This window comes from Thamnophis sirtalis, unplaced genomic scaffold, assembly GCF_051295495.1.
Source record: "Thamnophis sirtalis isolate CommonGarterSnake01/CBP01778 unplaced genomic scaffold, rThaSir2_p1.2 scaffold_2, whole genome shotgun sequence".
Lineage (NCBI taxonomy): Eukaryota > Metazoa > Chordata > Lepidosauria > Squamata > Natricidae > Thamnophis > Thamnophis sirtalis.
This window is the reverse complement of record NW_028261382.1, coordinates 36,261,583-36,288,823: the sequence shown is the minus strand read 5'-3', so window position 1 is coordinate 36,288,823 and position 27,241 is coordinate 36,261,583. Positions and strand designations below refer to the sequence as shown.

At 52.5% G+C, this 27,241-nt stretch overlaps 2 protein-coding genes across 10 annotated transcripts in view; both read left to right on the top strand.

Annotated features, from left to right (window-relative positions):
• The window catches only part of LOC106548826 (regulator of G protein signaling 3), a 47,874-nt gene extending 26,128 nt beyond the window's left edge, over positions 1-21,746 (top strand). The window contains exons 18-32 of the mRNA XM_087704805.1: positions 1,203-1,284; positions 1,519-1,624; positions 1,833-2,184; positions 2,702-2,741; positions 2,844-3,028; positions 4,125-4,208; positions 6,032-6,143; positions 7,624-7,667; positions 9,531-9,662; positions 13,248-13,895; positions 16,678-16,745; positions 18,307-18,408; positions 19,076-19,137; positions 19,885-20,051; positions 20,550-21,746. Of these exons, the coding sequence (XP_087560931.1) occupies positions 1,203-1,284; positions 1,519-1,624; positions 1,833-2,184; positions 2,702-2,741; positions 2,844-3,028; positions 4,125-4,208; positions 6,032-6,143; positions 7,624-7,667; positions 9,531-9,662; positions 13,248-13,895; positions 16,678-16,745; positions 18,307-18,408; positions 19,076-19,137; positions 19,885-20,051; positions 20,550-20,729 (2,364 nt within the window). The 3' untranslated portion in view covers positions 20,730-21,746. The remainder of the gene's footprint in view (positions 1-1,202; positions 1,285-1,518; positions 1,625-1,832; positions 2,185-2,701; positions 2,742-2,843; positions 3,029-4,124; positions 4,209-6,031; positions 6,144-7,623; positions 7,668-9,530; positions 9,663-13,247; positions 13,896-16,677; positions 16,746-18,306; positions 18,409-19,075; positions 19,138-19,884; positions 20,052-20,549) is intronic.
• A 3,502-nt stretch (positions 21,747-25,248) lies between these two features.
• The window catches only part of ZNF618 (zinc finger protein 618), a 43,922-nt gene continuing 41,929 nt past the window's right edge, over positions 25,249-27,241 (top strand). For 2 of the 9 annotated variants that reach the window (XM_087704804.1, XM_087704799.1), the window contains exon 1: positions 25,257-25,777. In XM_087704804.1, the coding sequence (XP_087560930.1) occupies positions 25,451-25,777 (327 nt within the window). In that variant the 5' untranslated portion in view covers positions 25,257-25,450. Of the gene's footprint in view, positions 25,778-27,241 lie in introns of all 9 variants that reach the window. The other 7 variants (XM_087704800.1, XM_087704801.1, XM_087704802.1 and 4 more) reach the window with 6 other exon arrangements.

Genomic DNA, 27,241 nt, shown 5'->3' with positions numbered 1-27,241 from the left:
ACCTGATTCCCCTTGGGCCTGTTGCCTTTTAGGCAGCAGAGTTTCCACATACTTGTGAGGTGGCAGAAGCTGACTCTCCAAAGAGCAGCTCGCCTGGGGCTTCTTGGCCACTTCTGGTTTCCCCAAGGACCAGAGCCAAGCGAGTGCTGAGACAGAGCGATGAGCTAGGCAGCCTTTGGCGGTTCGGTTGGCTGTGCGGTGGTGGGGGTGCGAATATGCCCCTGTAACCCTCCCCTGCCTGGCCTCCTCCCTTTGTCCCCAGGGGAAGCAGGCAGCTCTCTCTTCATCTATCTGCTGTCACTTTTCTGGGAATGCCAGCTCGTCCTCTAGCCTTGCTACCTTCTCAAGAGCTGGTCTCAGTGACAAGGCTTCTGGGATGTCCCTCTACTGGTATTGCTAGGTAGACAGAAGAGGTGCTCAGGGGGTGGGGGGGGAGGTGCCCTCTGTGTGGAAAGGGGCAGCCTTAGGCGGGGACTGACCTGCTTGGTCTTTCTGATGATGCCATTGTTGAGCCAGAGGGTGACTGTCTGACTCTTTTCTGTTTCCGTGGTCTGGGTGTGAGGGGCATTTGAGCCACCGGCTTTTGGGGGGGGCTGAAGAAGGAGCTTGATACCAGAGGTGGGCTACAGGCTTCTTGCAGACAGCAAGGTGGGAGGGGGAATCTAAACCATCCAGAAAGAAAAAGACGTACAGCTTACAGCACAGCCCTAAATAAAGTCTGTTGCGTTTAGCAGGACGAAACACAAGTAAGTGTTTAGTAAGTAAGTGTGTAGGATTGCAACATATCTCCAGCTACAAACTTCCAGTTTTTCACAGCTCCCTGGCTGTATTTACACAGGCTAATAGCCTCTTCATACGTGCATGAGTTGGTAATGAGCCCGTTGAATCCGTCACGCTTCTATCCTCCCTTTAGTAGTTGGTCCATAAAAGCTGCAGCTCTGAAGGTGGGAGGCGCCGTGCCCGCTTCTTCCTCGGGAAAGAGCTTCCTGGAAGCCCTGCGGGGCTCCTCCTCCAGGCCGCCTTTCTCCGAAACCGGAAGGGCAGTTCTTTCCCTTTTGCTGGTCAAACAGGAAAGAAAGATCATTAATAAAAATGTTAAGCTTTTCAGATACTGAAATTGTTACAGTTTTAAAAATCTTCACGGTTATGATTCATTTTTAACCAGTTTTTAAAAGCGTGTAAAACTCTTTATTTTGTTTCAGATCACAATCCCGCGTGGGAAGAATGGGTTCGGTTTCACCATCTGCTGCGACGCCCCTGTTCGGGTCCAAGCCGTTGATTCTGGTAAGGATGGGTGGGCTTCACCTGCAGAGGGGGCTGCCTGGCTTCCTTCTGCTTCAGGTACCCTCAGTTCCCGGCATGCGTCCTTGCAACATGGCCATCCAGGCCCGAAACCAGGGGCTCCGTCCCGAGACCAGGTTTTCAGCCCCCCCCTCCCCCCGAATGTTGTGAAGGTGAAATCACCCAGTTCTCAGGGGTGACCTCGGTTTAGCTTCGCTCCCTCTCTTTTCTTTCCAGGCGGCCCAGCAGAGAAGGCTGGCTTGCAGCAACTGGACACGGTGCTTCGGCTCAATCAGCAGCCTGTGGAAGACTGGAAATGCGTAGAATTGGCCCATGAGATTCGGTGACTATGAATTGTGTGTGGAAAGGGGTGTCGGGGTGGGGGGAAATGAAGGGCCCAAGTCAAGCCGTGGGATCAAGGTCAGCCTCTGGTTTGCTTTCTGTCGCGGTCCATGCACCTTCCCCTGCGGACGGCCTTTTCAGGGAGTCGCTGCAGGGAGGAGGGGGATCGTAGCTCAACCAATCAGTGTCCCCCTGGCCTTTGCTTCCAGGAACTGTCCCCAGGAGATCCTCCTCATCGTTTGGCGCATTGTGCCGCAGGTCAAACCCAGCCTGCAAGGGGTCTCCCGCCACCCCTCTGGCAAATCCACCTACGATTTGCAGTCTCCGCCCACCCGGCGGGAGAAGAGCAGCACCGGGCGATCGCGGGCTCCCGAGCATCGACAGAGCTGCCACGTGCTGTACGATGGGAACCACGAGTTTGCGCTCAACAGCTGGGAACGATACACTGAGCTTGGCAAGGCTCCCCAGCAGCACACCATGCCTCCGCCTTCCCGACCTCCTTCCTCCAGTGGTACAGACAAGAACTACATCCTCCTTACCCCGCTTAATCCGGGGGGCCAGGTACGGCCATTGGAAAAAGGGGAGATTGATAAGCCAGTGGCAGTTTTTCTATGCGTGGTAGACACATTTCTCCCACATGTTGGCACCTATGGAAAAAGAGAGAGAGAGAGAGAGAGGGAGGGAGGGAGGGAGGGAGGGAGGGAGGGAGGGAGGGAGGGAGGGAGAGAGAGAGAGAGAGAGAGAGAGAGAGAGAGAGAGAGAGAGAGAGAGAGAGAGAGAGAGAGAGAGAGAGAGAGAGAGAGAGAGAGAGAGAGAGAGAGAGAGATGTTCAGCTATGTTTATCCTTTGAACTGCCCAGCGGGTATCAAATGAGAACCCCCTCCCTCTAAGGAAAGGTTCAGCAATGAGGAAAACTGTTTCTGGAAAGTTCAGACTGAACGTTCTCCAGTGAGAGAGCAGGCAGAGAACTAGCGATGGGGGCAAAAATCCAACTCCGTCCTCTCCCTGACTGGCTAAGCATAGAGGCAATCACTCTGTGTCCTAAAAGCAGAGGGGGGGGGGTGCTTGTGTCTTCCAGCTTCTGAGGCGAGTCTGCCAGGAGAACGAAGCTCCCGGAGGTAAGTGGCTGTAGTTGTAATTCTGGCTGCCTTCGGGTGTCCTAACACGGCTGGCAGCCTTGAGAACAGAATCCCTCCTCCATTTTTGTTCCTAACGTCCAGGCAATGTGTGCAAAGGAGAATCTCGTGGGAAGAAATCCCGGCTGATGAAGACGGTGCAGACCATCAAGAGCCATGGAAGCAGCACCCAGAGCTGCCCTCTGCTGGGATCCCACATCCCACCCTCCAGTTACGGCACCTACGTAACCCTCGTGCCCAAAGTGCTGGTTTTCCCTATCTTCGTGCAGGTGAGTCTCGGGAGGCTCCATACCTGGGAAGTCCCTTTTCTCTGAGCTGTGCATTTCTCTCTGGCCCAGCTGCCCTCAGTCAGAGTTCCCTTGTCATCCTTCTAGACGCCTTCTAGGGCAGAGCAAGGCAGGAAGTCATGGCCTACCCAGCAAAAGTCTTTTCTTTCCCCTAATGGCCCCCTGGGTGCCCCAGGGAACTTGCCAGCAAGGCTCGGAATGCAGGATTCTTGCTGGTTTTCAACTTGCCTTCATTCTCCAGTGAGAACCATCACTTGGTTGTGCATAGAGCAAAATAAGCCATGACTAGACCTGGCCTTGGTGCAGCTCCCAGCAGCTGGTGTTTAGTGGCATGCAGATTCTGGACGTACCCTGTAATTACCATGGTTAATGCCAGTTGATTGGGCTTCTGCCAGAGCAGCAGAGTTTGCACATGGGAGTAGAAAGAGCCAGGGAGGCCAGAGGAGAGTGAAGCCCTGAACAGAAACACGGTGGCAGAAGGTAGCTGGGGAAATCTGATATATTACCTCTGTGAACAGACGCTGCTCCTGAGAAGAAGCTCTGCCTCTTTCAGAAAGCTTGGGGAAGAGGCTGGACTCTCTTCCTGGTCAGCCCAGTCCCAGTGTGGCTCTCCCAGGCAGCTTCCTCCCCCAGCTAGGCACGGAGGGTGGCCTTGGTGGAGCCCAGGGAAGGAAGGCTGCGTTAGGATCTCTGGGCAGATGGAGTCCTCCTGCCTCAGACAGAGGCGCCCAGTCGGGCATGTAAGCTCTGTGCTTCCCTTCTCGTGCCACCTTGCCAATGTTTTCTACTCAGCCACACGCCAGGATGGTTTCAACTGCTCAATGTGTGCTGAAGATTTTGTTGAATAGCAAAACGATGATCATCGCATCTCCCAAAAGTGGAATTCTTTCTCTAGTTATTGTGTGACCTGCCGGCTCTCCCGCTTGTTTTGTTTTTGATTTCCTGGACTCTGGACTTTCCATTGGTTATCAGGGGTTTGCAGCCGCCAAGGAAGAAATGGATGGAGTCCTCCAGAGAGTTTTCTCTCCATCAGGGTCTCTGAGTTGTGTGTCTGTGTGTGTTTCTCTTACTCCATTAGCCTCTGGATCTTTGCAGCCCAGCTCGGACGCTGCTTTTATCAGAAGAGCTGCTGCTTCACGAGACTCGAAACAAACCAACTGAGGTGAGCAACTGGGTGCCTCCCAGGAAATGATATTTATTAATACTGACTCTCTGGCGGGGAAGAAGAATCAAAGTGCCATAATGTCAGAGGGCACAAGATGTTCAGCATTGTTAGGGGCATCTTGTGATACAGTCACAATTGATATTCACAATATTTAAAGTCACAGTGTTGAGATGTGGGGCGGCATAGAAATCTTTAAATTTAGCCAAATAATTTATTTAATTTACAGATAAACTTGTATTTAAACAAATACAGAAATGGAGGACCTTCTCCCTTCTGGTTCACCCCCAGGCTTCTCCTGAGAACCAGAGGCCTTTCTTGGCCATAGAGACTAGGCTGCCCTAACCCTTGAGAGGCCTGGTGCCAGGGCAGGCCATTCTAGGCAGCGATCTGCTGTTAAGTGCCACTGGCCCTTTGGTCTTCCTGCTCCTGTGCTGTGCCGGCCTGGCCTTCCTTTGGAAGTGCTGCTGCTGCTGCTGCTGCTGCTAAGTGGCCTGGTTGGGGCAGTCGCCTTCTGGAGCTGCTCTACAAGCTCAGGGGCTCCTGCTTTTGCTTCCAAAGCCCCACAGGTTCCCCATGAAATGTTAGTGTGGTTAATATTCACACTAATGTTTCCGTAGACCTTGCAGTTTTAATACCCTTGTTTTTGAACCCTTGCGCATTGCTGCACCCACGGATGAGTTCTGCTACCAGCTAATGGATGAGATTACTTTTTTGGCATGGACAGTTTTCCTTTGGACTGGCTCATCAGTGTGCTGAGATGCTGTTTGTGTTGCCTCATGCGCATTGCTGTGGCGAGGGGGGCACTGACTCTGTTGGGGGCTTGCTTCCCGGTGGACAGGCGCCAGAGAAGCCCTGCCAGTGTCTCTCGATCAAAAGTTGGCTCTTTTTTTAAAGCCCTGTGTGACCTTTGGAGGCATGAATTAATCTGGTCACCAGCTCACTTTGCTGCCAACCCGTAGATTCTCGTGTGGCTTTTTCTTGGGGGGAAGATCCAAGCCTGTCTCTGCCCACAAATGGGATCAGTGCCAGAAGAGGCTAGAGTGCAAGGGATTTCAGCTCACAAACTCCATCCTGAGGCCTGGGATGAGGGAACCTGTCCTGCTCCAAGTACCTTTTGGCCACCTGAAGTAAACAATCTTGACTTCAGGGTCTGGAATGGCAAAACTCCTTTATTTTCTCCTTGTTTTTAAGAGCCAGCCTGGATACCTTCCCCTTTTTTGCTTCCAATGGGTCTTTTTTTCCTTTTTTGCCTCGGCTACTATTTCTGAAACAAATATAGTCAATTCTTTTGCTGCTACTGTAATTCCTGAATTTGGCTGGAATGTGTCTGTGAGGTTGGCACGTCTGGTGGTCTTAGAGTGATTTCATTGTATTGTATGTTGCAGGGAAGTTGCTTCCAGAATTTCGCTCAGAATTGTGATAACATCGTACTTTTCCCCCCCACTAAAAGGGAAAGGGGCAGTTGGCCGTGCGCTGTGTGGCACTCTGCCAGAAATGTCCATTCCCTAAACCTTACGCTAGTTTCAGTCACATCCTGTCTAGACTTGATTTTTCTTCCCACAGTGATAATCTTTGAAATTCTGGGGAGTTTTTGGAGCTGTGTTGCACGGGGACTTCTAGGCCCATAAGCTCCAAAATGAGATGCCAAGGGGTGACTCCAGAAGCCCTTTGCAGAGGGACGTCTGCCCCTGTCTGGGCAAGGAGCCAAAGAGATTTGAAATGGGGGCTGATGCACTGAACCAGATGCCATCAATTGCCGAAACAGTGATTAGTTCGCTCCAATGTTTGGCCCTTTTTCTTTTTCCTTCTGCCTTGTGTAGGTGACCCTCTTCGTTTATTCAGACTTACTGCTCTTCACCCAGGAAGAGGAGCCCGGACGATGTAATGTCTTTCGCAACCCACTTTACCTGAAGGATGTGCGGCTGCAAGAGGGTGAGTCCAGAAAATGACTCCTCCACGAAGCCCATCCTTGGCACAGCAGGAAATGATGGGCCGCCCAGGGAAGTTCTGGTCACGGTCTGCATTTAAGGACACCTTCCCTCGCTTTGTCCCAGGAGCTGAAGGGCAGACCAGGCCTTCCTTCTCGCATTGTTTTGGGACTCCTGAACCCTCAAGGTGGGAAGCCCTGACTGCCTCAAAGGCCCCGTGGCCCCTGATTTGTCCTTTTGGGGAAGGAGAGTCATTTAAGTGGCCATGGCAGATTCTCTGGTGGTGGTTCTCATGGGTGAGGAGATCCCACGAGGGAGGGGAATCTCACGGGATTCACTGCGGCTCCTCCTTGGACCTCACTTTTCTCAACCAGATGCATAAAGTCCTTAAGGGCTCAGGTGCTCTCTGGCAGCCAGAACTCCCTGCCTGCCTTCCTTTTCCTGAAGATGCCCTTGCTCAACAGCAATTTTGGCATCGTTTATTAATTAATCTTGTCATAAGACCTGACAGCTGCTGTCACCAAAAGTGTCTGCTTGTCCTGTGTGGCCTGGCAGCAGCCAGCGGAAGTGGCAGCAGATTCGGACAGTGAGGAAGTTGCGGAGGAACCTGGGCCAGTCCTGGAGTCCAGAAGGCTCTGGTGAGGGCTCTGTGTCGGAAGCAGAGAGGGGGACAGGGCCGTCTGACAGTTATCAGCTGCCTTCAGAGTCAGACATCAGTGAGGCAGAAGAACAGGGGGAGCCTGTTCCCAGTGTGCGCATGCGCAGAGTGGCCAGACAAAGGGAACAGCTAAAGAACAGGGGTGGACTTGGGAGTAAGGCCACAGGTGGACAATGAATGGCCCCTCCCAGAGGAAATAAAAGAGGAGCGAAAAGGGAGTGGAGTTTGCAGGAGACAAATAGTTCACTTCATTGGTTCGTGACTCTCCGAGACTCCTTGCCAAGTTCTGCAGATATTGGCCTGTCAGCTCTCCAAGCCAGATAAGGTCTGTAAATCCTCCCTTGAAAGACTTTGCTGGAGGTGAATGAGCAGAATTTACAGTAATTTAATAAAAGGGTTTTTTGTCGGGACAAGGAGTTTGCTTCATGCTCTTGAGGTGCCTCGGTCAGAACACTGTGGGATTAATGAGTCCCAGCAGCACCAGGTCAAGAGAAGTGGAATAGGAGACCTTTTTCATTTAAGACCACCTGGCTAGATTAGGCATTGCTGTCAAGTGGTTGTCTATGTTTTGTGTGTCCCTCGAGGAGTGAGTCCGAGGTGTGTCTCCAGCAGAGAATGTTGGGCTGGGTAGCTCAGCAGGTTCACCACTTGGCCAGGGCAGCTTCCAGTCTCCTGTTGGGAGCTTCATAGGTTTAGAAATGCTGTGTTTTCCAGCTTTCCCTTTTCCATGGGAACAGCTACAGCATGCTGAGCACTTGGCCAAAAACGTATTTTTCACTTATCAAAGAGAAGGTTAAATGACCCCTTTAATCTACTTTTCTTGCAGATTCCCCTGAAGATCTGAAATTCTGCATTCTTTACCTGGCAGAGGTAAGCGTTACCTGCAAATTAGCTTCCAGCTACAATTAGTGCATCCCATCAGCCTCTTTTGGTAGCTGGCAGAAGAAATAGAAGTTACTCAGTCCAGAGGGTCCCAGTGGTGGCAGACTGATTCCACCTAGAAGAAAGCCTCACAAAATATTGCAACCTCGAGGACTCGCAGTCAATAAGGAAGAGAGATTTTTGGGCCTTTGTCCTTGTGGTGTTTGTAGTTAAGTGTCAGTGATGCAATAAGCTTCTTTCCTGTAAGATGGGGGTGTCAAACTGGTGGCCCGCGGGCCAGATGGGTCACCCACAGGCCACGCCTACCTATCCGCGAATGGGAAAAACGCCATGTGGCACCAACGTGACACCCTGAGTTTGACACCTGTGCTGTAAGAGGTCATCTCAGGGCTCTGAATATGAGTAATGTGATTCGAGTAAAGAGGGGGAGAGCAAATACATTTTGGGGTTTAGCCAAAATCATCATGTTTCGAGCCCTGATTCAAGAACGCACAACTCACAACTTGTTGTCACTTCCCCTCTACTAGACCAGATGATCAGAGGGAACCTGCACACCAAGTTTATCCTAGCAGGCCTTTCAGAATATCTCCAGGATTGCGGGGGGCGAACTTTGTGGGCCTGCGAGGCTGATGGGCAAAATGATTACCTTGAGGCAAGGTTTAAGCCACCGTTTTATTCCTTCAAAACTTTCCCCCTCTCCAACACTGAGCCGATTGCCTCAGTTTTGGAGCACGTTAAGGGGCTAAATAGGAATCTTGAACCTACTGAGGTGTTTGAATAATAGGCGTCACTGTCCCAGTTAAACTGAAAAATAAAAATAAATAAAGGAGGGCTTGGAGGAAGTGAAGCTGGTGGCTTGGTCTCTCTTTAGAAAGTGGTGGAAGAAAGCTTTCTTTAAATCTCTGATCTAGTCATATTAGTTCCAGGGCCAGCCCTGGAACTCTACAAGCTGCATGTCAATATTTGACCGTGTGTGTGTGTGTGTGTGTGTGTGTGTGTGTGTGTGTGTGAGAGAGAGAGAGAGAGAGAGAGAGAGAGGGAGGGGAGGGAGGGAGGGAGGGAGGGAGGGAGGGAGAGAGAGAGAGAGGTGGCTGCCCTCGCCCAGGAAAAGGCGCCACTTGCAAAGAGCTTCCTTTCTGCTTTGCCAGCAGTCAATCCGCAGAGCTTTGCTCTTGGCTGGCCTAATTGAATTGATCAAGCCGCTAATTCCATTATCCAAGGTGGGGGGGGGAGGGGACTCTGGGACAGGCTTTTGTATTGCCTGTGATGGAGAGTGCGTGGGAAGCTCCCCATCAGCTTCTCCTGGACAGTCTGCATGAAATGCTGCATTATCTGCCTCTATAGCTTTGTTGGGCTGATGTGCAGCCTCTATAAATCTGAATCCATCTCTTTAAATCCTCCCTTTTAATTGCTCCAAGCTAAGAAGGTACTGATGCTGCAGGCTACCAGTGACACACATGTGCCCTTGGTGTGCAGTGCCCGTTTCCCCAATTGGAGTCCTTTGGGGGGGCAGCGACCCTTGCTCAGTGCTGCCCTCCGCAGGTACAGGAAAAGGGATCTGCATTGGCAACTCTGCCCCCGCTTCCGGCAGGGCGAGGAGGACCCTGACCCTGCAAAGGAAAAGCAAACTAACCAACAGACTTGAGTAAAAGCCCCCCGGGACTCTTTCCTGGCATTCAGCTTACAAAGTTGTGTGTGCAGCTACTTTTGCTACGAAGGGCTCTTGATCAGCTGGTATCCCAGGTAGGCAGGCAACCCAGAGAGAAAAGCTGCCGCCGGGGGAGAACCAGGTGCCGCAGGTGGGCCTTGCTCCCCTCGACTTCTCCCGGCCTCTGTGTCCCTGTGTGCTAGGAGCTGGAGTGTGTGCTCAGCCTGCAGGCTCACTTCCGCGAGCAGAAGACCAGGGTGTGCTGGTGTCTGATTGAGAACATCGTGAAGCAGCAGCCGAGAACAACTCCGACAGCCCCTCCGGCGGAAAGCAAGGTAAGGGGCAGCAAGGGGAAGGGCCGGTGGGCAAAGGCCCATGACTGAGTGCAGACAGTTAACACGGGGCCGTGGCTCAAGGGGGGGGGGGGGGAAGCCGGTCAGGAAGGACCCTCCTCAGTGCATGGACTATATGGCCCCAAGAACAGCCCTGCTCTGGTCCAGGCCAAGTCAGAATCGGCAGCCTCCTTCCTCCCCGAGGGGGGTCCGCGGGGCTGGCCTACCAGTTGGCTGTGGCCCTTGTGCTGCCGTATTCTTGGCTCTGTCTTCTTCCCTGGGACTGCCTTGCCTTCTTCTTGGCAAGGCACAGATGCTGTCACAGCCACCAGCCAGGCAGGGACTCGCCCTACTTGGGATGTCCAGCCGTACGAGAGAGATGGAGAGGAGTGGCAGAGAGAAGCCGAAGAACATTGGGGGGCTTTGAGCCGTTTGCAGGCTTTGTTTCCTTGTACCTGGCTGATGATGAAGGCTCCCCTTTGTTCCCAGGGAGAGTGGGAGCAAGCGAGCGGTGCCTACCTCTGTCCAGCTGATCACTCAGTCCTGCCTCTGGCGGTTTAGGAGAATAATCAGAATTGGCTGCTTTCTGGCAGAGTTCCTGGCTGCACTTAATCCAATGATGATCTGACTTAGGGAGGCCAATAAAATCCTCAGCAAGTATTGCGTTCTCACAGGCGCCCGCACGAAAGGGCAGGCAGAGCTGGTGAGCAGCAACCGGAGCCGGCTCTCTGGGGGGCAGCCCCTATTTGGGGGAACCCTTCCCTCTGCCTGGACACCCTCCTAGGCAGCGGCTGCCTCCTCTCCCCACCTTGGATGAGACTAATCTGGGGCACCTTTGAAACAACCGCCCCCTCCCCCAAAGGCTAGGCTTGGGGTGCCCCCTTCTTCCCCAGCCAGCCCTTCAGGGAAGGCCCTGTCAACTGCAGGGCACACGCTTCAAGTCCTGTGGATTGGAAGGGGCTCCAGGAATCTCCGGTGGAGGTAGGAGATAAACACCCAGGTGTCTTAGATGTTTCACGTTGTGTTGATGTTGTGCTGTGGTTAGGGGCTGCTTCTGTTTCTTACGGGTTTGTACGATGCCTCCCCACCTGGAGAAATTGAACGGTGTTGCAGACAGCCCCTTCCTACTAAGGTTAAAGTGGGGAGGGGACTCTGTGTTTTGTACTTAGTTTGGGGAAGAATATGCAGTGGTTGTGGCAAGAGAACAATGTGTGCGGTGGTCCTCTCTGAAGTCATGCTTTGTGGAAGGAGTGATGTCACAAGGCTGAGGACTGGGGCCTTAGCCATGACACTAAATGAGCAGGGTAGGTTTTCGGGTGTTTCATCCTTCCCTGGCATGAATCTGCTTCTGGCACCAAAATAAATTGAGCAGCAACTATTTCAGCTTGCTTGATCTACAGGCTGAGAAAGACAGTGGCTGAAGGCAGAGGGAGCAGGAACAGCCTCGGGGAATGTCAGAAGGATGGGGCATCTCAGGAAAGTGGTGGTGGGGAGCAGGTCGCAAAGTGGCTGGTGGCAGCTGGAGGAGGAGGAGGATGGCTTAAGGGGGGGAGGGGGGGAGGAACATAAAAAGATTTTATGGAAACTTCCACCAGAAAGTTACCTGGGGCAGGTGAGTTCAGCCCTGGCTGCCTCGCCCCCCCTCTCCCTCCCCCACACACCATGAAGGTGAGCTTGGACAGCTGAGGCAGAGGTGGGGCTTGTTCTGTGCTTGTGTAACCTACAGAGGAGGCAGGAATGTGTCCATACGCTAAAAGCCGCCCTCCGTCATTACTTTAAGCGTTCTAAGGCCCAGCCCAAGCATGGCAACTCGGCTTTACCTGGCTTAGGTCTGGAGGGCCTTATTTTTTTCTCTTAAAACTTTGAAATTGATCCAGTTGATCACCCCATTAAGCATCACAGGTTCACTTCTCTATCTGCTAGAAACGCTGAAGACGCTCTGTATCGTGGCTGTGCCGGACTAGACTTCTGGCCTTAAAACCCCTGGGTGCCAGCCCTTTACCCAAACCGAGAGTGCCAGAGCATATTTCCATATTTACCACCAGCATTAGCCACTGGTTGCCCACGGCTACATTTCTGGGGATATTGGAAGCAGAAATTTGGACTGTTGAATATGTCAGGTTTTATTCTTCCTCGTCTCTCCTGTAAGTTGTTCTCTGGACGGAGAGCAAGTGGATTTTAACTCCAGGTCTTCTGGCAAGTTGGGGAGAATATGAAATGTTTAAAATCTACCTCCTGTGGCATCAACCCTCCTCCAAAGGCCTATGAGTCAGCTCAGCTAAGTGGAAAAATGGGATGTGTTGTGTGTGTGATGGGCCTCCGTTCCGAGGGGAAGTCCCCAGGCCCCTTCCATGATGCGGCACAAGGGCTGCTTGAGCAACAGGGTGTTTACACCCCACTCCTAGGTCTCCTGCCCACCTTCCCCTCCCCAAAGGAATATCTCTCGTAATTTGCTCCCACTGAGCAAAGGAGGCAGGTTGGAACCTGACCAGCTGTGTTTGTTTCCTGAGCTAAAAGCCTTGTTTACATCCGGACCTCCGTTGTCCAATTAAGCATCTCAGCTAGTGTGGGACACAGAGCCAAGGCAGGGGATGCCAGCAGCAGCAGCAGCAGCAGCAGCAGCAGCAGAAGACTCAGATCAGCTGTGGGCAAATACCGGCAGCAGCTCTCAATGAGCTCAAACAGCTCATTTGGAGAAGGACGTGCGAGTCCTGTGGTTTCTAGAGAAATCAGTGGGGCCGGTCCCAGGTTTGGGGTTTAGGTAATCACTGCCTCGCCTGGCTTTACCCGCAAACCCCTCGCCCAGAAACATCGGCCAGAAGCACCTACAATCCGTAAGTTCTTGCAAGCTGGTCACTCCCCACCCTGAGATTGCAGAAGCTCAGCACCAGTGTGCCGGGAATTTAAGACCAGCCCCTGACTCTTTTGGGGAGCTGCCATGCCCCGTCCCAGCCTCTTTGCCAGTCCCTTGGCCATTGATCAGAAAGGGGAAAGGGGAGCGTCTTCCCGGTTGGCTTTTGAGAGTGATTTTCAGAATATAATTTGGAAGTGGGAGGGCCTTTCACACAAAATTTAGGAGCAAATGCTACATCAGTAGATCATTGCTTGTGGTTGGAACAGACCCTAGTTTGAGCAGCCTCCTATATGGAAAGTGTAATATATGCCGGCCTGTATGCTGGTTAATGTTAGTGCTCTGTGCCAGATTTTCACGGTTCCAAAACACAGAATTGTATTTGGGTGGGGAGGGGAGGCATTTTATGCAAGGACTGGGAGGGGAGGGGAGTGCTCCTGAAGAAGCAGTCTCAACCACTTTGTCCCTTATTGGGAGGGAGGGAGGGAGGGAGGGAGGGAGGGAGGAAGGAAGGAAGGAAGGAAGGAAGGAAGGAAGGAAGGAAGGAAGGAAGGAAGGAAGGAAGGAAGGAAGGAAGGAAATGCTCCCCATGTATCTGAGGTGCTTAAGCGTCTGTGGTTGTTCAGAGACATCGGCCTCTGCCTGACCTTTCCAGGGTCACTCGGGACACGGGAAACTTTTGATCCCATTTCCAACCATGCAGTGGGCTCATCTCCCTTCCCCTTTCTTTCCCCCAGATGCTTGAGCCAGAAACTGCGAAATTAGGGGCAGTGCCATCTGTGGGGCAGGACGACAGCAGCCGCCGCCTTGCCTATCCGGTGAGAGGCAACTCCATAGAGGGGCTGACGGGGGAAGCTGTGGCAGAAGTCCAGGGCATCACGATGGAAGAGGGAAGGCAGAGCCGCCACCTTGAGCGGCAGGAACAGGAAGCGCCCTGCAGCGGCTCCACTGCCTTCGTCATCCCAAAGTTGCAGGTGGACGGTGCCTTCAGTCAAGACCTGACCTGCCTCACCAGCCTCAAGCTCAGCGGTTCAGAGGAATTGGCTGAGGAGGAGGAGGAGGAGGAGGAAGAGGAGGAGGACAGTGGTGAGGCTTATCTGGCCAGGGGGGACAGAAAACGCTGCAGCCTGTTTGAAACGTCTCAGCCGGCCTGCAGCCTGAGTGTGCAGAACTCCCTGCGGCGCCGCACTCACAGCGAAGGCAGCCTGCTCCAGGAGCCCCGAGCGGGCCACAGCTTCACCTCCGACACCAGCCTCAATTACACCGAGATGCAAGGGCCGACCTCCGGCTGGACCCTGCCGTCTCCACAGAGCCTCAAGAAACAGCTTCTGAAGAACGGGGGCTCCATCCACCAACTCACCCTGCTCTTTGTTGGGAATCGGAAGGTAGGCAAGGGTGTCTCTGTGTGTGATAATATGGGTATGTGTGTGTGTGAAGTTGAGAATACCCTTGGAGCAGAAAGAGCCAGAGAAAAAGTTCAGGGTAGAAATGATCTTGAATGCGAATCGCGTGCCATGGTCTCCGCTGGCTCTGCCCTGCACCTGCGGTGGCTTCCGGCCTCCCGGCTTCCTTTCGGGGGTCTCCGAGGGGAAGGCTGGACGAGGCCTTTGGACCACAGGAGACTTTCTTGGCACCCCAGAAATGTCAGTTTCCAAGTTTATTTAGAGGGCTAGTTTGACAAATGCATTTCCAGGCTTCTAAGTGGCGATGCCAGATTTACTGGCCCTCCTTGGGAGGAAGACCTTCCCGCCCCTTGTTTCCATTGGGCCTCACAATTGAAAGGTAGGGAATTCTGGATCCACTCTCCGATGCTTCATGCCTGTTTCCCAGATAAGGTACAAATACAGCAGCTAAAGACCAAGCCACGTTCTCTGTCCGGCAGGTCAACCACCGAATCGGTTCTTGTAGGGCGGCAGCCGTGGCTGCTTCAGCTGGAACCCACCCTTGGCAGAGCTCTCGGCTCCCAGCTCCTCTGTACTTAACTCAATTAATGACAGGAAGCTTCAAGAAACGACCAGGGTCCGGAGCTCAGATGAGCCTCTGACATCAGCCAGGGAAATTCCGCCTCCCCCTCTAAAGAGGTTGGAGAAGGGTCCTCCCGGACAGGCAGGGGGCTTGGCAGGAGCTTGGGGTGCAGGGAGACCAAGTGTGGTGGAGAAGAGCTTGGAAGGTTTGCCTGAGAACTCACTTCCTCTTCCTAGAGAACTTGTTAACGGAGAGGCCAGGCAGTTCCCTCCCTCCCTCCCTCCCTCCCTCCCTCCCTCCCTCCCTCTGAACTATCCACTACATTTTGACTTCATATCCTCCTTCCGCTCAGCCCTCCCTCCTGCTCAGCTCTTCATGCTATTAGTGATTACTTAAAACATTTCAATGTAGCAATGTAATTATAACATTTTATCTCATTTCTGTTTTAAAAAGCACACAAAAGACTGGGGGGCGGGGACGTGTTTCCTGAATGTTGCATTGTCAACTGAAGACAACTTTTTTTGGAGGGGGGTTCACCTATTTGGAGCACAAATGCCCCCGGGGACCTGTTTGATGCGGGGTCATTTTTTTGCCTTTGAATTTGGGAAGAGAAGCGGGCATTTGCAAGCTTCCACCGCCTGCTGGGCTGGGGAGCTAAGCAGAGTCAGGGCTGGTTGGCTGTAGAGTTGCAGGGCAGGCTCAGAGACAGCAGGGCGTTCCTCGAAGCAGCAGCTCTTGGGGCATCTTCGGAAAGGCAGCTCCAGGGCCACCTCCAGCCAATCTCGGTCGAGCTGCTCGGGGTTTGACTGGAGCTGCCGGGAACAGCCACCAGTAGCAGCCTGGGGACGCTGTTGGGCTGGGCAGCTGTCCCAGGGGCGTCCAAGATGCTGCCGGCTGAGCACTGTGAACTGCAAGATAAATGGGCAGCTTCCGTGTCCAACCTGGCCAGGCTAACAGCAGCCCCATCAGTTACTCGTTGCCTGCTGTGAAAATAAGGGCCTGAAGCCTGTGTGATGCAGCAGATATGGAGGAGCTCTGGAGGAAAGGACTTTGCAAAACTCCTGCCCTGCGGGGCTGCTGGCTTCCCTCTTCTGGCCTTCCTTTGTGCCTATCATCCTCATCCCTGTTTGCACACACAACGTGTGCTGGCTGCCCCCTAGGGGATGCGCCCCAAACGACTGGCGACTCCGGAGAGATGCGGGAGAGAACGACTGCTGGGCCTTTCGTTTCTCCAGCAGAGTTTGCTCTGAAATGCCCAGAGATGCTTGCTTGGCTTCTGGAGAGGGATTCGGCAGCTGTGGGTGGCTACTCCCTGCCAAGGCAGAAGAGAATGGGCTGCCCCAGGTCCCCGGGGAGAGGGGGAGAGGCAGGGACAGAGAGGAAGAGCGGGGATTTGGGGTCTCTGGCATTAAGTTGTGGGCCTTTTCCTTAACTGGATTCACCAGAGGCTCCATACTGAAGAAGGAAGGAGGCCACCTGATGCCTGTTATGAATTATGGACCAGGCCCCTCTTCATGCTGGTCCTGCGAGGTTATTTTCTGTAGGGGAGCAGAGTGAAAGCTCAGGGCCGGCCAGCCCCCTTCCCCAGAGCCAAGGCCCTCTTCCTGCCCTCTTCCTGTCACACACCGTCAGGTGGGTGGTAAGCAGAACAACCCCACGTGCCAAGCAGAAGAGTCTGTCGTCTACGGCGGCAGCCTGCTGCCGGAAGAGGCCAGCCCTGGCCAGTTCCTGCTCGGGAGCGGAGAACCCCTCTCAACAATCGGAGGAAAGGCACTTGAGCCCATCTGGCGCACCCGAAAGGCCCAGGAATGTCCTTGCCAGGCAGAGAGGGAGCGCTGGGCCTGATAAGATCCGGAAGCCTCGCCTACCAGCAAAGGAAGCCTCCGAGGGCTGGGCTGGTGGTGCTTGACCAAGACGTGGTTTCCCACGGTTTGCCCCGGTTCCGGGTGGCGGGGGAGGCCCAGCAAGGAGATTCCCAAGCCAGTTCCTCTGTGTGCAGTTTGATCTGGCAAATGAGGCCTGCTCTGGAAAGGACGGTCGGTTGGCTTCTCTTGCAGTGTTAGTAAGCATCTGCCCCGGTCCGATCCCTCCGAGGAAGCCAAGGAGAGCAACAGCAACACTGTCGAGAATAGTTAACTCTTTCATGTCTCCCTCGGTTGAATTTACCTTTCTGTCTCCCCGTCCTTCTTCCCATTGCCGCAGCAGCAGCAGGGGCTGGATCCTGAAGGACTCTGTGACTCAAGAGGGGCCCCCAAGATGAACAAGACAATGTAAGTGTGACTGTGCTTTGGTCAAGTTGTGGGTCCTTTCCTTCAAATAGACTGAGTGGGTGGAGAACACTGGGAATCAGAAGCGAGTTTCCCTTTGTCCCGACTCCCGTTAATGCTGCAGGGGCCGGTTGCCCTTGGGGAGAGAGTCCCCCCACCCCTGAAGGAAAAGCCATCTGTGGGGGTCCTTCTGCAAAGGACAGGGGCCCCCTAGTCCCTCTAGAGCGATGCAGGGTTCACCCCCTCCTCCTAGCCAGACCTCCCAGATGCTTTGCTAACAGCTCCTCCTCCTCATTGCCTGCCTGCAAGCCAGCGGCACAATTTAGTGTTGATCTGAGCCGGTGTTAACCCAAGTTAACCCAAGTGCGTGATTGGTGGCCACAGGGTCAGTGCACCCAAATGGCTTGAGAGCCACTTTCTAGAGGCCACAGCTGCCACGGCTGGGACCCCTTGTCCCCCGCACCCCCTCCCCCACCCCAGAAGAAAGCAGTTTGACCCAGGGGGTCTCTTTCCCTCTCTGGCCAGCAGGGGCCTTGGGTCCCCTTAGGAGCCCGGTCTTTTGGGGGAGCTGAAGGGGGGGGCTGCCTCCCATAGGCTTCCCCTTCCTGCTCTGGACGCTCCTTAATGGGGGGGGGGGCGTCTGGGTGAGCGGAGCAGCTCCAGGGCTCAGGACCTCCACGGCGCCCTCTGCTGTTCCTCCTGCCGCCCTGAAGGGGGCAGCATCGCTCCACTCCCGGCCTTCGCTGCTTCCCCAGCCCTTGCCCGAGGGGGGCTGCAGCGGCGGGGGCCGGGACAAGAACGTGGCGCGGCTTGGCGCGGGCAGGCAGCCGTGGGCAGAGGCGGTGCCGACCCTGCCGGCTTTTGCGGCGGCTGATCGCCGTCTCCTGGCGGAGACAAGAGCCGCGCCGGCTAGGAGCGGAGAGCCGGAGCCCGACTCCGGCGGGAGGGGGAAGGGGGAACGCAGCGGCGGGCGGCCGAAGCAGCGCCGCCTCTGGGTTCCACCGGCGCAGCCCCTCCCCGCGGAGCCCGGGCTCCCTTCCCGGGGCGGCTAAAAATAGCGGCGGTTTGGTGCCTGCGGCCAGAAATAGCGGCGTTCCGGCGTGAGTCACACATGCGGCGGCCGCTCGGCGAGGGACGCGCGGCTCTTGGAAGCGGCTGGCCGGCTGCGCCCTCCGGCCCGGCCCATGCCTTTCTTCCGCGACCTCAGCAAAGCGCCGCCCGCGGAGCTCCAGGCCGAGACCTTCTGGGGCGCTCCGGGGCGAAGCGGCCGCGGGGGAGGGGGCCTGCAGCGACGCCACACCACCAAGGAGTACGTTGCCCCCTCCCCGCCTCCCCACGTAGGAATCCCCCCCCCCAAAGATTCCGTCTGGCTGCTCCGATGCGCGTCTGCCCAGCGCCTCTCGCTTGGGCTGCGCAAAGGGCTGCCTGGGATTGGGGTGGGTGTGTGGGGGGGGGGCGTTAAGAATAAGGGCTGCGGCGTCGGGAGCGGAGGAGCAGGTCTTCCCCAGGCCTGAAGAGCTGGCCTTGGATGCTCACCCTCCCTCCCGGCTTCCTCTCCTTGCAGGGCCAAAGACGTCAAGAACCGACTGGCGCTCTTTCGGAAGCGGCATGAAGCCTTGGGGAGCCAGCCTGAGAGCAAGGCCGACAAAGGGATGAAGCCTCAGCGGTAAGCGAAACGGCCGGGGGTGGGGAACACTTCCCTCCTAGGCAAGGGGGAGTGGGGGGGGGCGTTGCCCAAGATGCGAGGTGGAAAACCACTTGGGCGATTGTGGTAATGAAACAACCCCTGAAGACGAAGCCTCCTGCCTAGGAGGAAACCTGATTGAAAAGCTGAGATACCAGAGGTGTGGATGCCAGCCTCAGTTGTGTCCATGTCACGCTCAGCACTGGCTGCCAATGGGGAAGGGAGGGGCACTTTTTGACCCATAAGCCACAACCTCAGCCAAAGCCCTGTTTTGTCCCAGGCACCTGGCCTGTTCTGGGATCCCTAGACTGGAGACAACACACATTCAGGTCACTGTGAGTGAAGTGGTGGAAGCCATGGAGGCAGCAAGGACAGAAATGTACAGGGGGGGATGGGATTGTGGCAAACTATATTTGGCTCTGAACGGCAGAAGAGTATGATAGGCAGGTTAAATAAAGTTCCAAATTTCAAGTTAGTTTGGTCAAAGTATTTATTTTTGTTCTAGGATTGTTCCAGTTTTAAAGAGGAGACGTTTTAATAAATCCATGTGGTGGGGAGTTATTTTTCTTCCCGCAGTAGTTCCGTCTTTCGCGGGGGGCTTTTGTGACGTGTGATTTTAACTTCTCCCCCATCCCTTGCCTCCCTTCAGGCCCCCTCCTGAAGAAGCTCTCAAGTGGGGGGAATCGCTGGAAAAGCTGCTGCAGCATAAATGTAAGGAGCCTTTTCTGGGTTTGAGTTTCAAAAGTCAGGTTGCTGTATGTGTTTGAATTAAAATTGTGAAAGATTGGACAGCATTTTTCTTTTCTTTTCCCCTTTGCCAGAGCTTTTGAGTAGGTTCTCACCCATTCATTCCAAATTCAGATCTTAAACATTCAGGGATGGAAATAGAACAAAGCTTTAGGGTAGCAGTTAAAGTAGAAAGCTTTTGCTAATAATAATATCGCCAAGTCAGAGAGTCGCCAGGTGTTGCTTGCTGTGACTAGCAGCAGGACTTCCAAAGCACATTTTCCCATCACTCTTACTCCCCCCCCCTCAGTGCCCACGGAGGTGCAGCAAGTTGGCCTGAGGGGTTTTGCATGCCAGGTGATTGCTCTGCAAGCTTTGTGCAGAGACAGATGTATAGCATCTGTACCACGTATCTCTTGGAGAGACTGGATTTAAAGAAATTTGGAACAGCCTCGTCACGTGCCCAGAGATATTGAATCAAACCAAAGTGCCCTTAATCCAACTTCTCCTAAGGGATACAAAGCCCTTAACATTTTCTTTAGAGAGAATCTGCTTCTTGACATAAAAGTCGCCTAACTGAGAGTGAAGAAACAGAAACAGAACCCTCCCCCTTTTTTATTCATTGCGTTCTTATGCCGTCTGTTTCCCCTGTAAGGTGGCTGTGTCAAAGAAGCCTCCGTGCCTTTGTAGCACAAGGCCCTCTGACAAAAGCCACCTCTCATCCCTGCTCAGATGGAGTGGCTGCCTTCCGTTCTTTCCTGCGCACTGAGTTCAGTGAGGAGAACCTGGAGTTCTGGCTGGCATGTGAGGAATACAAGAACATCAAGTCCCAGTCCAAGATGATCGCCAAAGCCAAGAAGATCTTCACCGAATACATTGCGGTCCAGTCCTACAAAGAGGTAAGCAGTGGAAGGGATGTTGGGTTTTTGTTGGGGTGCAGACAGCTTGTAGAAAGTTTACTCAGCTCGAGTGTGGAATAGAAAGAACTTTAAGCACATTTTCAAAGCCTCTGAATGGAAACCTCCGCTGTGGTTTCATCAGAGAAACGAGGCCAAGGAACCTTTTGGAAAAGATGCTCTTAAATCGGTTCCATAACTTCATCCCATGAGATCTGGAAAGATGCTCCCGGAGGCATCGGTTCTTCCTTCTCCTCCTCTTTTGCTTTCTGTGCATCGTAAGGTCAGAATAGGTCTGGCAGGTTTTTGAAGCCTACTTCGTGACTAGATAATAATTCCAGCAGACGTTATGCCACTCACCAAAAATGACACTGTCTCTGTTTTAGCGCAGGACACAAATGAGCTGCAGTTTTTTGTTCACCTGTCCCTTCTAATGTCACCCTTGAGCTTCCGAATAAGCGGCAGCCTGACGGTGACCAGTGTCTGTCCGTCCTGCTCTAGGTCAATTTGGACTCCTACACCCGGGAACACACCAAAGAGAACTTGCAAAACATCAGCTGGGGCTGCTTTGACCTTGCCCAGAGGCGGATTTATGGCTTGATGGAGAAGGACTCCTACCCCCGCTTCCTGCGCTCAGAGCTGTACTTGGACCTCATTAACCCGAGGAAGCCTTCACTGTAGATAGAAGATGCTAGGCCTCCCTCCAGGAAACTCCCAGGGAGCAGTATGTTTACAAATAATTACCATTTTGGCCATGGGATTGTCTGGATAAATAAATCTGTCTTCCCACCCAAAGGGGCCTCGGGGTGACAGAACTAAGTAGCTTTACTATTCCTTCTTCCCGACAACCTGCTTTTTCCTCTGGTACGATGAAGTCAGAGCACCCGAAGCTGCAAAGGAGCAGGCCTTCCAATGGACGACTGTGAAGTCCAGAGCCTTCCTTCCACCCTTCCGCTCTTCTGGAGGTGGCAGTGCGATGCACGCAGACCTGTCTTGGGGCATCCGTGGCTTTCACGAATGGGCCACATCCTCAAAGAGCAAGAGGGAGCGGGAGGGTCCCTTGCAGACTTCTGCTTTTGAATCTTGGCATGTCTTCTTTGGACAGAAAGCTCCCTCTGAACTGCAACAGACAAGGAATCCTCCTGCTTCTCTCCCACTTTCTGAAAGCCATGATAATCCTTGCTAAGTTTATTTATTGAAGCCTTCTAATGGGACACCACGTCTGTGAGAATGTCTCCCTGTTGAGTTTCCTTTCAAATTTAAGTGCAATATTTTTTTATTACCCTATTGCTATTATTTGTCTCCTGTTTTTCTCTCTGACTCTTGGAGTGAGTGGCAGAATGAATGTCAGTCAGTCACTCTTCTTCCTTATTCTTTGGCCTCCGACACCTGCCCCGGCAGATGTGTAAAAAGCTTACTGCATCTTGTTGCAACAGCGGTGTGTACCTTGTAGAGACTGGAAAGCATCTGTACGTTTCTGTGCTGTGTCACAAAAGGAGGTGTGAGCCACAGCAGCATTTCTGGATTTGCATTCATATCCACGTGACTCTTTGGGTCCAGAAAGATGCGATCTCCTCCAATGGATCTTTTGACCAAGTGCCTGGTTAACTACTCAGGCCTATCTCTGCAGTTCAAGATATTTTTGTTTTTTACTCTGTCCTGTCTATTTAGGATAAATAAAGAGACAATACAAGTTAAGCCGTCTTTCCTCTTTCTTTGCAGCTATATTAATTTGTGAGGCAGGCTGGTTGGTCTGCTAGGCAACAAATGAGCAGCAATTCATTAAACAAAAACGCTCCAAAAATGAACATGCTCTGAAATAAGGATGTAAGGCAGAAGTTGGACAAGATGACCTCTAAGGCCTCTTCCAACTCTATGCTTCCCCCCCTTCTCTCCTTCCCAGGGAAGAAGGAAGGACCCTCATTATGGCCTCTGTTTCAGGCTTCCCCTTCCCCATAAAGGATGCCAGGGCCTCATTCCGGGCTTCCCATCTGGTGGGCAAGCGCCCTGGGGTGGGTGGGTGGAGGAATGGGGCAGTGCAGCCCCAGCATGTACAGCTCTCCCTGCCAGGCACCCTTCTCCCAAATGCTCTGGTTCAGAGCCCTGAAGTTCCCTTCCACATTCCCTTCCCCTCCTGGGAACCAGGCATCGGTTAGGAAGCCCCTCTGTCTGTCCTCAGAATGTGGGTCTCTTGGGGTGGGGGAAGCAGGAAGTCTCTCTTTAGCATCAGGTAGACTGCCTTGAGCGGTATAAAATAAAGTTGAGGTACAAGTCATTCCCCAGCATGGTGGCCCTTCACGATTCAGGAAAAGCAAAGAAATAGAAGGTCGTGGAATTAAATGGAGAATTTCACATAAACTTAACAATTAATATAACAAAGATACAAACGAAGTTTACAGCTGCAAAGGATTTCACATAGGGAAGTCAGAGAGGTTGTTGAATTAAAGATGAATACTGCTTCTTTCTTACATTTCACTGTCTTTAGAGTCTACAGGTGGGAGATGGAAATTGCTTCGAAAAGGGCTTCATCAACCGCATCTTTTTCCTACGTTCCTGTTTTCAAAACATTAACAAATTCGCCCGATCTAAATAGAATTTGCCTCTGGGTGATGCTCTGCATTGCAGAAGACTTCTGTGACCAGAAGAGGGCAGCGTTTCTGCTTTATGGCTCAGCAGAATTTAGGCTTTAAAAAAAAACACACCTGCACACCCAAAAGATGCCGACTTTTAGCCACGCAAACAATAAACAAACTGGCAGAGAAAGGCCTGGTGCTGTTAGGGGCCAATTGCCCAAGCGATCTACTCAACATCCACTGAAAAGTAAGCAATGCGGGTTATGTTGCCATGTTTATTTTCCTTTCAAAATACCTCCACACAGTTATCTTTATTTAAAATATTTGTATTTTAAAATTGAGACATTTAAAATTTGAAAATTAATCACCTTCATTATTGGGCAGCGGCATAGTCCATAACGGGCAACAGGAAGAAGGCATCAGTGTCTCAAATAAGGACCCTCGTGCCTTGCATTTCCTTCCCAGAAGCCCCAACATTTCCTGAGGGCGGCATCTGCCTTTTGGCTAGTATGGAAGGCTTGTTTACGATCAGAACCTGTAGCCAGATGGATACTTTATTTATCTATTGTTGAAGATGGTTTAAAAAATAACCAAAGTAAAATGTTGGATGTGCTCACTCGCCATCATTTTTAAATCTTGCTGCATCAATGATTTTTTTGTCCCACTTGATGTGGTTGCAAATTATCTATCTATCTATCTATCTATCTATCTATCTATCTATCTATCTATCTATCTATCTATCTATCTATCTATCTATCTATCATCTATCTATCTATCTATCTATCTATCATCTATCTAATCAATCTATCATCTATCCTATCTATCTGTCTATCTAATCTAGCTATCATCTATCTAATCTATCATCTATCAAATCTATCATCTATCTAAACCAATCTATCATCTATCTATCATCTATCTAATCAATCTATCATCTGTCTAATCTATCTATCTATCATTTATCTATCCTCTATCCTCTATCTATCATCTATCTAATCAATCTATCATCTATCTAATCTATCTATCATCTATCTATCCTCTATCATCTATCTAATCTATCATCTATCATCCATCTATCTATCATCTACCTATATCTATCTATCATCTATCTAATCTATCTATCTATCATCTATCTAATCTATCTATCATCTATCATCTATCTATCTATCTATCTATCTATCTATCTATCTATCTATCTATCTATCTCTTCATTCCACACACAAGCATCAATATATTTCTACGGTGTCCCCCTTACTTGCTCCAACTCAAGTGGGATCTAAAACAACCTCTACACCTTCCAACATCTGCTAAGATCACACGAAACAGTGTTAGCCTCTGGGATTCGCCTACTACTCGCTTGGACGTGACGCTCTCTTCTCATAGCTGTTGCTGAAATGGTGGGGAGGCGTAAACAGGCTTAATGTCGCTTTCACTTCAGAAGGGCAGGTGATATTTCAATGGCACCACTGGCCACCTGCCAGCAAGTCCTCCCTGCTATGGGGCTCGCTCGCTGGTACAGAAGGAAGTTAAACGACATCAAGGAAAAGGAGGTTATAATACAATACAATAGCAGAGTTGGAAGGAATCTTGGAGGTCTTCTAGTCCAACCCCCTGCCTAGGCAGGAAACCCTGTTTTATAAGGTGAAATCACAGGTGTGGATGCACCTATCCTACCAATGCTGCGACCCCAAATAATTTTTAAAGCGGTGGAACACGGATGCCCCGTGATTCTTGCCAGGCACCGATTTTCTGTGCATTTGCCATAAACAGCTCAGGCTGCTACAAACCTTCCTGCTTGTCCAGGTCAGTGGACTGAATTGGCCATTTTTTAATTTTAAACCAAGGAACAGCCCCAGACGGTTTAAACTTTCGAAATTGTTCCTCATTTCTCTGATTTGTTTTTCTTGTTCCTGCCTTGGGGTTATTTTTGACAGAAAATAGGGAGAGTGTGGGGCAGCCTGGCCAGAGGCCTCCCTTTGGCTTCCTAGAAGCGCCGGGCCCAACAGACGGTCAGCCTGGCCTTCCCGCTTGAAGTCGCCTCTCCTCATCCAGGCTGCTCCAGGCCTGAAGTGGGGAGGCTTCCCTCGCCCTCGGTGGGTGAGAGCCCGCTTTAGGGGGGCTGCCCGGCCCTTCAAATGCTCCTTTGCAAAGCTGTCCTATTAGCTAATAGTAACGTTAACAGTAGCCTCCTTTCCCAGCCAAGGATAGATTGTAGCCACCAAGAGCCCCGGGCTGCTTCTCCTGATCAGGCGGGCCTGGCTTGCCTGCTTTGGGTCTCCCTTTGGGGAGGCTTCCCAGGGGCTCCCCGTGGACTGGTCCTTGCTGGCCGGCTTCCTTCAGTGCCCGGGGGCAGAAGGGAGGCGCTGGAGGAGGCGGGAGGAGGAAGACCCGGGAGCCCAGCGAGGCCTCGGGGGGCTCAGCACCCTCGCTCCCTCCGCGGCAGGTGCACGGCAGGCGCCCGGCCCGGCCTTCCTTCCTTCCCCGGGCTGAGCGCGAGCGTGCGGGCCCTGCAGCCGGACGAGGCGCCTCGCTGCGCGCCGGAGGAGGAACCACAACAACCACGCGTGGCCGAAGCGGCGGCGGCGGCGCGCGCGGGAGAGGGAGAGGCGGCGCGCCCTGGGCGCAGCGCGGTACGGCGTGCAGGCCGGCAGGCTGAGCCCAGCGCTCGCCGCCTCCCTCCGCCCTTCCGCCGGGGCCGCCTCCGCCTCCGCCTCCCCCCTCCCCGCCATGGCGGCGCTCGTGGCTGCGCCGACTGCGGCGCGCTCTCCGCCCCGGCCGAGCTCGGGCCGGCAGAGCTGAGGCGGCCTGGGGAGCGGCTGGCGCGGCCCACCCATGTCCTCCCAGGGGGCGGAGGAGCCCCTGCCGCCCACCCGTGCTGCGGCGGCGGCGGCGGTCAGGGAGGCGGCTCCGTCGGCCGCTCCGCATTGTGCGCCGCGCGGCGGCACCAGCGGCGGGAGTAGCAGCAGCAGCAGCCCGGGCAGCGAGAGCGGCGGCCCGGCCCGGCGGGAGCCCCCTTGGCCGCCCCTGGCCAGCCCCATGAAGGAGCCGGGCGGCCCCGGGGCAGCGGGCGGCGGCGGGGAAGGAGCCGCCGCCGCCGCCGCCGCCTCTTCTCCGGAAGGCAAGGAGGGCGCAGGAGGGGCCGCCGCCCCCGCGGCGCAGGTAAGCGCGCTCGCCCGGCTTGCAGCCCCGGCCGCGGGGGGTTGGCTCTCCCCGCCTGGCTTCTCGGAGCAGCCATGTCTGCATCGCCCTCCGGGGCGTCTGGCCTCGGTCCCCGGGCTCCCGGGCCTGGGGAGGGCCTCCGCGGCGCCGGACTGCCTTGGCCGGAGGGCCGGGGGGCTTTGGGTTCGCTCTGGCTGGGGTTCGTGTGTGCGTCGGGGCTTTTTTCTCCTCCTTCCAATTTTCTCCCGATGAGTTTTCTTATTAAAGCGGCGCCCCCTAGCGGAGACTATTCCCACAAAATAAGAGGGGGGGAAAAGAAAGAAATTAAATTTGAGAGAGAAAAATATTTTTTTTCTTTTTGTTGTTTTCCAAGGGAAAGTTTAAATCGTTGCCTGTTTCGAGAGATCCTTTCGAGCCTGGGTTTTTTTCTCCATCTGAGAAATGCTGGGAACAAGCAGAGCATCGCTCGCTTCTCTTAAGACGTCCGCAAATTTTTTTTTTAAAAAAAACCGGAGTCTTTAATATGCAAATTTAAGATTGAATTTGGTGAAATTCGACGTTCCTTTCCCCGTCTTTTTTTAAAAACGAGAAATCAGCCTCTTTTGCCAGAGGGAAACGAAATTAAGGAGAAAAAGAACAATTTGAAAGAAATCAGTTTGGGAGAAGGTGGAGGAATTGTTGCAAAAGCAATTAAGAATTGTACTTGCAAATTCGAAAGGATTTCACGGTTAAGGACCTTAGTATTGGATTTATTTTCTCACGAAGTATAACTTAATCTTACAATTTTTAAAGAAGTGTGTGCATTATATGAAAATTTCTGAGGACACACCCCAATTTTTTTTGTGGGGAATGACTTTTAAGTTTTTATTCAAATCTGATTTGAAAGAGCTTTGTTTTTAAATAGGAGCCAATTTTGCAAGTCAGAGAAGCTCAAGTTAAGATTATAGAAAAGCCTTTTGTTCTGAAACGACGTATATTTTCTGAAAGCTTATGTTGTTGGCACAATTAAAAGAATGATTCCAGCATTTAATTTATAATCATCCATGTAGAACTGAGGGAAGTGATTATGTTTTGCCTCCACCCTAAAATAACACAAGACAACATCTTTTGAGAGTTCAATGTAACACTTTATGTATAAAGGCATCATTAGACTAAATGATAGGCTATGCAAAAAGCTACTGGTTGAGGAAACTGCAAAGTTGCAGATTTAAAAAAAATAACAAAAATTTGCAAAATTAAATTATGCTTTCTTAAGAATTTTTTTTAAAATTGGGGATATATTTTTTTTTGCTCCATAACCAAGCTGGAAAATCTTACTAAACAAGTACTGATTAGTTTGTAATTAGCAATATACCTTTGAATTTCTCACATGGCTTTGAGAATAGTAAAATTGCCTTTTTGAGTTTTGGTCGTTTGTGTCTGTCTCTCCTTTTCTGTTTTGATTTGCATTTGATAAATGAGTAA